Below are 10,019 nucleotides of genomic sequence, written 5' to 3' on the forward strand. Positions count from 1 at the left end.
ACCACCGGCTCCAGGGACGACCCGCTGATGTAGGCATGTTACCCAGCCTGACACAAAATATCTGTAGGTATCCAAACTCTTATACGCTTTCAGATCAATACCTGTGTATGGCGATGGGTTTTTAACGACATAGGTATACAGATCATGTGGGCCGAAGTCAGGTAAAGACGAGGGCTTCGTGTACTTCCGTACGTCAGTGAACAATCCTGGTGGAAGCAGGTAAACGTCGTTCTCTAAGCCTGCTAACCTCAATTTTTGCAAATACCTCTCCCTCTGCTCGCCCTGTAAATGCCCTACGTCGCTGGATAGTGAAGGTGTTTTCTGCATCTCGCTCCTTTTTCTTTTATGTTTTTCGTTTGTCGCCTTCCTCGCATTCAAACTGATTCGAGCCGTGCCGTCCACAATGGCAGCCTCACATGACTTGGTCACGTGAGTGAAATACCTCAATAGACCCCTTTCACTGACGTCACCCGAAACCGGAAGTAAACAGACCCTGTGCCATTTTGGAAGACCAACAAACTCGTGATTAGGGGGAAATAACAGCAGCGGTATGTGAACCCACGAGAATAAAGTGGAGTGGCAAACGACTTAAACAAACAAATCTGAGCTGTTTTATTTATGATTTATTGGCCCAACAGTAGACTTGAAAGAAACCTGTGTGAGACTTGGCAAAAAACTGTGGATATAATGGATAAGTCTGTGCATGATCTGCGGACACTTTGAGGTAAGCAAACGCAAGAAATTCAGATTTAAAACATGCTAAATTGGCCCCAAGTTGATAACTGTATGAGGAGCAAGCCTCCCACACTTCTACAATTTAATAATAATAATAATTTAGGATGGTTTGGGGCTTGCTCGCTGCTGCTAGGTTGGTTGTTGAGTAGCCTGACTGTTTTTTTTTTTTCTTGCGTGTGGTATCATTGTTGACGCGAGGTTGTTTTTTGAACATGCCAATGCAGACACGATTTCCCCTGATGAGTTATGACTTCAGACGCGATGCGTGTGTGGAGGTGTGGAGTCCGCGTGATATGTGCGTAAGATAGGCTTCTCATGTGTTTGGAGATCCGCGCTCCGAGACAAGCGCAAGGCTTCTCATGTGTTTGGAGATCCACGCTCCGAGACAAGCGCAAGTGCCCTGCCCCCCCCCCAAGGGAAAAAAAGGGACCCCCCGAAAATATCGGCATAGTTCGAACACTGAGTGTAGGCACTGGGTGTAAACAACAAATAGTTTACAATGTCTGGGTAGCAAACAGATGGCAGAATTGGTGTCCGGTCCTCCTTATGTTTCCATTCTCCCTTGCCCCGAGTCTTATCATATGGGTCAAACCCATCAATCACAGCCAGTTTCTCCACATACCGTGCCCTTTCTGCAGCTGGTAATGTACTCACATAACCCGAATTATCATCCATCGTGTCACTTTACTCTCGCTCGTACTTTGTTTTATATTGTGAGTGCATGTACTTGGTCTTCCAATATGGTGCCTAACAAAATCTCGTGGCGCAGTGACGTCATGTGAAAGGGGTCTATAGAGGGATTTCACTGACGTCACCCGAAACCAGAAGTAAACAGACCCTGCGCCATTTTGGAAGACCAACAAACTCGTGATTAGGGGGAAATAACGGCAGCGGTATGTGAACCCACGAGAATAAAGTGGAGTGGCAAACGACTTAAACAAACAAATCTGAGCTGTTTTATTTATGATTTATTGGCCCAACAGTAGACTTGAAAGAAACCTGTGTGAGACTTGGCAAAAAACTGTGGATATAATGGATAAGGCTGTGCATGATCTGCGGACACTTTGAGGTAAGCAAACGCAAGAAATTCAGATTTAAAACTTGCTAAATTGGCCTCAAGTTGATAACTGTATGAGGAGCAAGCCTCCCAGACTTCTACAATTTAATAATAATAATAATAATAATAATAATAATAATAATTTAGGATGGTTTGGGGCTTGCTCTCCCTCCTATTATATAAATAAAGCATAGTTGTTGTGTAGGCATATATCATAAATACATATGTATAATTTGGATAAATTAACCTAAATTATGGATACCTTAATAGTAACAAAAAGTATTAATTTTTCAACTGAAAAGATATATTATTAAAAGATAAATATCAACAAGATTACCTTGGCCATAACTATGTGTAGGTTATTCTTAATAACAGCTGTAATATCACGAACCAAGCCACTAACAACATAATTGTAAGCCTGTAGCCCTTTGTAGGCTTTCAAGTCATCAGCAGTGTAGGCACTGGGTGTAAACAACAAATAGTTTACAATGTCTGCGTAGCAAACAGATGGCAGAATTGGTGTCAGGTCCTCCTTATGTTTCCATTCTCCCTTGCCCCAAGTCTTATCATATGGGTCAAACCCATCAATCACAGCCAGTTTCTCCACATACCGTGCCCTTTCTGCAGCTGGTAATGTACTCACATAACCCGAATTATCATCCATCGTGTCACTTTACTCTCGCTCGTACTTTGTTTTATATTGTGTGCATGTACTTGGTCTTCCAATATGGTGCCTAACAAAATCTCGCGGCGCGGTGACGTCATGCGGTAGCCCTCTATAGTCAGCTGGGATAGGCTCCAGCTTGCTCGCGACCCTGCACAGGATAAGTGGCTACAGATAATGGATGGAAGGAAGGATGGTATAAACCTTGTTAACACAGTATTCAGTTTGATTTAGTTCACCTTGTTTAACCATCCAATACAAGATGTGTTATTATCCCTCCATAGTTTAGTTGAACAGTACCATTGTATACTTTAGTAACTGGTTTTCTTGTTCTTGAAGGAAGCCTGTGCAATGGATGTACTGGTCAGTGTTACCTTCTCCCTGTGCTGGACACTGTGTTTGTGCGCAGCCACTGGAGGAGGAACGGCCTAGCCATGCAGATGCTCCAGGATTTTTGCAAGTCCATGTCGACAGAGAGGGTGCTGGGCATTAGTTACCCCATATCTCCCAGCATGTATGGAGGTAAGACAGACGAAAAATAAAATGCTACTTTTACACAAGTTGGCTCTGTCAACAAAATATAAAGGAAAGCTTCAATCCCAAATGTGTGCAGATGTGTTTCAGTGTTTTACTTGGTTAGAAGTGTCTTCTGCCTTGTTCCTCCCCCCATGAATCATATTTTTCACAGTCTCATTCATATTGTGAAGACATGAATGCTGACCTAAGCTGAAACCGTAGAAGCTTGTGGTTCTTTTGATGTTCTTGAAGCTTTTGTGATTTCTTGGAAGAGTTGTCAGTGCTCCCTGAGAGAAATTTTGGCTGGCTGGATACTCCATGTTATTATTTTCTGTTCCAACTGTTTTTGATTTGGAGATAATGGCTGTCACTGTGGTTCAATGAAACATTCTATATTGAGGTCAAAAGAAAGTTATCCTGACATTGTGTGCTTCTAGAAACTTTTTGCTTCGCTTTGATGGTAAGATTACCGGCCTTCATTAACAGTATATGCAGTGAAACGGTTTTTATTTTCGCCCTGTATTCCACTGCAATTAATCTGAAATAAAACAGTGCACCATATATAGCTATGAATTAAATCTGACATTCTGCACTGTAAATATTTGCATGCAAAATACAAATGTGCTAGAGTCCAAAAAAACAATTGCTAATGTCCAGTACTTATGAATTTAACTTATGACCATGCTATTCTCTGCCAGATTTCCATCCATCCATTACTACTTATCCTGTGCAGGGTCACAGGCAAGCTGGAGCCTATCCCAGTGGACTATGGGCAAGAGGTGGGGTACACCTTAGACAAGTCACCCACATAGAGACAAACAACCATTCACACTCACATCTACGGTCAATTTAGAGTAACCAATTAGCCTAACCTGCATGTCTGTGGAGGAAACCCATGCAGACAACATGCAAACTCCACACAGAAAGGCCCCTGTTGGTCACAGGGCTCAAACCCAGGACCTTCTTGCTGTGAGGTGACAGTGCTAACCACTACACCACCTTTATGTCAGATTTGCAAGAAGTAATACTTTTCCCCTCGGCAACATGGAATCGAACATTTGCCATTGTTTTCTAGCACCTGAAGAAAATTCCTCAATATGAGCACTAACAGTAAGCCGTTTCTTTTACAAAACTGAAGGCACCTGGAGCAGTTATTCAATATAAAATCATATCAGAGCTCTATTTTCCCTATATCAAACCTTTCTTTTTATTCAAATGGCAGTTATTAGTTGTGTATAAATTAAATTACCATTTTTGTTAATTTTGTGATATTTTGCATAAAAGTTTGTCTCATAGCTCACATTTTACAGTTGAAACAGTGATTGTTTTAACCTACACATTTGTCCGTCCCTAATATTATTACTGATGATGGAGACAGTCTATGTTATTTCTTGCTTATTAGTTTTATAATTCTGGACTTTTGCTATTAACTGTGTTTTGTAGTGTATACTTTTTTCTCTTATTTTTGCAGTATCTTAGTTAAGATCAGAAACCATTTCCCACCCTCTATCAGACATTAGTCTTTTACAAAGCTTTTGGTAAATCGTCACAGCATACTGATGGACAAAATATAAAAAAAAAACCCCAACAACCCTAAAATCATGGACAGTATGGTGAAATTAAAACTGAAAACAATGATTTGCAAATATTGCACTCAAAACAATACAACAGCATATTATTTAATGTTTTACTTCATTAATTTTTTATTTAAATTTTTTTTTCAAAATAAACACATTACAATTTTAATTCTTGCAACACATTTCAAAAAAGTTGGAACAGTAAAGCATTCCTCTCTCTCTCTGGCATATCACTGCAGTGACGTGGCCGCTCTGACAGCTTTTCTTCCAGCCATCAAAGTTTCTAGAGAAGAATTACAGTAGTGATTTCCCATTGCCTTCTACTGGATTATGATAGAGGTTTTCTCCTCTCAACCATTCACACCTACAGGCAATTTAAAGTAGCCAGTTAATCTAACCACATGTCTTTGGACTGTGGGGGAAACCAAAGCACCCAGAGGAAACCCATACAGACATGGGGAGAACCTGCCAACTCCACACAGAAAGACCCCTGTCAGCCATGAGGTTCGAACCCAAAACCTTCTCACTGTAAGGCAACAGTGCTAACCACTACACCACCGTACCACTTGGTAAAGTGTTTACCACTTTATAATGTTGTCATTCCTTCTCACAACACTTAAATGCTGTTTAGGTGAAGACACCAAGTGATGAAGGCGTTTTAGGTGTTATTTTGTCCATTTTGTCCCATTCTTCCTGCAAACAGGTCTTAAGATGTACAGCAGTACAGGGTCATTGTTGTCATATTTTTCATTTCAAAATTTGCCACACATTCTCTATTGGGGACAGAGGGGACAGGCACCCTCTTCTTCCACAGACATGCCTTTGTAATGTGTGCAGAATGTGGTTTTGCATTGTCTTGAAATATCCCTGGAAAAGATGTTGTCTCAAAGATAGCATATGTTGCTCCAAAATCCAAAATGTTAATGTACTTTTATGGATTAATGCTGCCATCACAGAAGTGCCAAGGGCACTGACACAACCCTGTTGTGACAGACCCTGTATTTTAAACTTGTTGCTGGTAAAAGTCTTAATGGTCCTTTTTGTCTTTGGTCTGGAGCACACAGCATCCATTTTTTCCAAAAAAAGCCCTGGAATATTCATTTGTCTGACCACAATCCACATTTCCTTTCTGTGATGGTCCATCCCAGATGCCTCTGAGCCCAGAAAAGTCGACAATACTTTTTTACACAGTTAACATAATGCTTCCTTTTTGCACAGTAAAGTTTTAACTGGCATTTGTGGATGTAACTCTGTATTCTAGTGCTTGACAAAGGTTTGCCAAAGTAATCCTGAGTCCATGTGGTTATATCAGCTGTAGATGAATGTCGGTTCTTGATACAGTGCTATCTGAGTGATTGGAAATCACAGGTGTTCAGTTTAGGTTTGCACCTTTGCTGTTTATTATCCAAACTTCCTCCCGATTCCTTGAATCATTTAATGATATTATGCACCATATAGTGTGAAATATAAACTTCTTGTTTATAAATACCTTGAGACCTCAAGAACGGCATAGGAATAGTTTTAAGCATTAATAATACATCTAATATAGTAATTTTTATGATTAAAATGATTCATATAGGTAGCGGCTTGAATGAATGACCTTGACATCTGTGACATCACAGCAGGAAGGCTATCGGTCTCATTGTCATTTTGGCTATATTAAAACACAGAGCTAACTGCAACTTCGAGCCTCCATTTTGAGCTAATTTATTGCCATGCCACGTAGATGTGTTGCTGGCAGGTGCAGCAACATGACAGAAGGTGGATTTATGTTGCATTCATGATCCAAGAATGTTCAAACTGCAAAGATTTGGATGCATTTTGCGAGAAATTCATGGATTGGGCACCTACGAAGTGGTCTCTCCTCTGCTCTGCACATTCTACTGAGGACTCGTATGAAACCTCTGATCTATTGAGGAGTGTTGGCTATAAGCCCGTATTGAAAGAGGGTGCAGTACCAACAATTAAAGGAAAAGAAAACTACAAGAAAAGGAAAGTAAGTTCAGTTGCGCCAGTTCTCTCGGAGTGTGAACCGAGCAGTAATGGCGGAGTACTCAGTATGGAGAAAATGGAGAATGAGTTTAATGTGAACTTTCCATATCATCCCAACTTTTCTGATTTGGGGTTGTAAATACCCAGTTTCCTAAGGTGCTTGAATTAGCTTTTCAATACGTCTATATTTTGGGATAGAAACTTTAATTAAACACCTCATCACAATCTTTGTGTGCAGTATGCAAGAAGTACCTCGAAATTCACCATGAACAAAGGGAGCGCCTCTATGAAGTGGAACCTCCTGGGAATTGGAGTCAGAGACGCAATGTGTGGTTGAGCATACTAGTCCAGCACTGGCCAGCAAACAGTGAGCATGCTCTGATGGTGGTGGTGTGATTCAGTAGTTGAACATTTTCCAATAACAGCACATCCCAGAGTCTTTTATTCCTAATATACCACAACAATTTGCCCATCGTTACAATTTTTTTTATTAATGAATGATACAACATACTTTTAATCCATTTATAATTACATTAACTGTTGTGGAATCTCTACAAAATGAGCTAGGTTTTATTATAGTTACTTATTACATTCTAATAACTATAAACAACAATAAACATATAATTAAAAAGTGCAGATTGGCTTGGAGTTGTCTTCATCAATGTTAAATAAACATCTGCTTACAGAAAGCTCCACCATATTTTTTATTCTACATTTTTACATTGCTATATAAATGATAACATATCATAGTGAGTGTATTAATATAAAGTTGTGATTTGCCTTGTTGCTGGTATTACTGCCAAGGCTGCTGTCATAGGGAATTAATCAACACTGGAAAATTCAAAAGCTGAGGAGCCTTTTGTCTGTTTATTTTAAAATGTCTAAAAAGATCTGTGTTTAAAAGTTTTCTTTTCCCCCATGTGAATTAAACAAAGTTTTGCTGTTATTGTTTTGTTTTTTTTTTTACCTCGGCTATATTGTTATGGTTTTTGTAGGTACGATTTCAGATGAGAGTCCACACATCACACAAGCCACTGACAAACAGCTCACAGACAATACAGGGAAGGTGAGGTTTTAAAATTCATGTTTATATTAATTTATCGTGGCTTACTGAAAGTCCATGGTGAATGAACATGTGGTGCCTTCTCACATTGTCAGGTGATTTCTATTGTGATTGCTCTACCACCACATGAAATGATCATGTACTACAAGCTAAACTACAAGAAAAACAAAACAAAACTTAAAAGTGCTCTGGAATTGATCATTCAAACCCAATTAATCTAGAATAGTTTCATCATTAACCATTTGCTATAGACTCAAAAATTCTAAAATCAGTCTTCATTCTTTTCCAGATGAGTATACCAAGACTCGCAGGCATGGAACCAAGTAGGCACCAGAGACAATGTGTAGAGAAGCGACCAACTGACCAGACTGGGACACCACAGAAATGTAAAAAAGCCAAGATGTCCTAGTAAATTTTTTTCTACTGAATGGGTCTAAATATTGCAGGCCTACAAACAAGCTGTACTTTGTGACTGTTACATCAGTCTCAGAGATTTGTAGTTGCAATACAGCATGAAACTGAACCATCTGTGATGCTGAAAGAACATAGCATAAAAATGACTTACATTTTGAAGGTCTTGAAAATTAATGCCTTATTCACTGTAAGCATGAATAGAACTCATAACTGTCTTAATGTGATACAGAATTGACTGGTTAAACAGTGTCCAAGAATGTAAATCAAAAAAGTAACAAAATTTAAAAACTAAATTAAAAACCTTTGAGGTATTCAGTATTCCCTAAGTCTGGTGTTCTAATGAAGATCAATGCAGTGTGTATTTTTAGCTACTATTAGCTTTTGAGTGAATCCTCTTTTTATACTTTATGTTAATTTTCCCCCACTTGCCTTATAGGACACCAGGAAAGAAAAGCCAGTCACCAGTTACAGAAATAGTAAAGTAATTTGTAAAGAACAACAATGTTCAAACTCTAATTCAAACAAAGTTACATCTAGATTTAACAGCAGTAATGGGTCTTGAAGATCACTGACAGGTGCATGGCATTATAATACTGAATGATTATCAAATTTAAACTACTTTAAACTCGGTAACCATATTAGCTAGTTGTCAGCTACAGCTGTCAGTTAATGTAGCTTTTATCTGTTACAGAAGTGTCATTTGGAAAACACTCTTAAACAAACAAACAAACAAAGTTGATGGAGAAAGAATAAAACATCTGACTTTTATTTTATGCTTCCTTTTCTACATCTGGAAGTGTTTTCCTTTTGAGTAAGGAAGCTTTCAAACCACCCACTTGCTTCTAAGTGTTCAAGATGTTACGTATAATCTCTCTGGTGAAGCTGATTCAATACTGTTACCAAAAATAAATAAATAAATAAATAAATAAATAAAGCCCCCAATGTTTTTATAAATCTACATTCAGGCTTGACACTCAAATCCCAGATTTGTTCAGCTGAAAACAATGGATAATACTGGTTATTCTCCACATATAAAGTACATATTGTTTGAGTATATCTCAATATCAGTTCAATATCTGGTAGACTGGGAGGGCTATGGCCCTGAGGAATGCTGTTGGGTCCCCGCCTGGGACATTTTAGATAAAGGACTTTGTCAGGACTTCCATTCGGCCCATCTGGATCGCCCTGGAAACGTCAGGAGACGCTCCTGGGGGGGGGGGGGGGGGGGGGTCCTGTTAGGACTGGGACTGTTTTGGCCTCTAGAGGCCGCTGTTATGTTTATCTTGTCATGTTTGTTTTGGCCTCTAGAGGCCGCCACTGTGTTTTGTGTTTGTCTTGATTGCTTGTTTCCTGCCCCGCCCTGTTCCTTAATTAGTTTGTGTATAAATACCCCTCTGTTTGTTCCCTTGTCACGGAGGCTTTATGCTATGTTGTCTAGTGCTAGTTTCCTCTGTAATATGTGGTTGGTTGAAGAGAGCAACTGGACTTGCTTGACGATTCTTGAAAACGTTTCGCCTCTCCTCCGAAAGGCATCCTCAGTTTTGTCTGACTACTAGGGAGTATCTGGACGTGGACTATCTGCCACATGGGACCAGGGATGCCTGGGAATGGTCAGAGGATGCAGGAGACCCTGGGGATGCTGTCGTGGGTTCTTGCTTCTGGTGCACACTTCGCAGGAAAGGACGAATGACCTTACTTCCTTCTCCATGCTAGGCCACCAGAAGCGTCTTCTCAAAAAGTCCAGGGTCCTTCGAGCTCCCGGGTGGGCGGTGAGAGGGGACAAATGACCCCACTGGAGAAGCTTGGCCCGGGCTTGATGTGGGAAGTACAAGAGGCCCGGTGGCCCCGTCCCAGGACCGGGGTCCTGGCGTTGGGCTCGTCGGACGTCCTCCTCAATACCCCAGCGGACAGGGGCCACAATCCGGGACACAGGGATAATAGGACCAACTTCGCTCTCCCTGTTGGTGGGAGCGAACAGCCTAGAAAGCGCGTCAGGTTTGG

General features: G+C 40.3%; 1 protein-coding gene across 1 annotated transcript in view; it reads left to right on the top strand.

Moving 5' to 3' along the window:
• Positions 1-7,703, top strand: part of fam169b (family with sequence similarity 169 member B) — a 35,543-nt gene extending 27,840 nt beyond the window's left edge. The window contains exons 6-9 of the mRNA XM_060924369.1: positions 2,796-2,978; positions 6,780-6,868; positions 7,537-7,607; positions 7,700-7,703. Coding sequence (XP_060780352.1) covers positions 2,796-2,978; positions 6,780-6,868; positions 7,537-7,607; positions 7,700-7,703 — 347 coding nt within the window. The remainder of the gene's footprint in view (positions 1-2,795; positions 2,979-6,779; positions 6,869-7,536; positions 7,608-7,699) is intronic.
• Positions 7,704-10,019: the final 2,316 nt, after the last annotated feature.

Source organism: Neoarius graeffei, chromosome 6 (genome assembly GCF_027579695.1).
Source record: "Neoarius graeffei isolate fNeoGra1 chromosome 6, fNeoGra1.pri, whole genome shotgun sequence".
Lineage (NCBI taxonomy): Eukaryota > Metazoa > Chordata > Actinopteri > Siluriformes > Ariidae > Neoarius > Neoarius graeffei.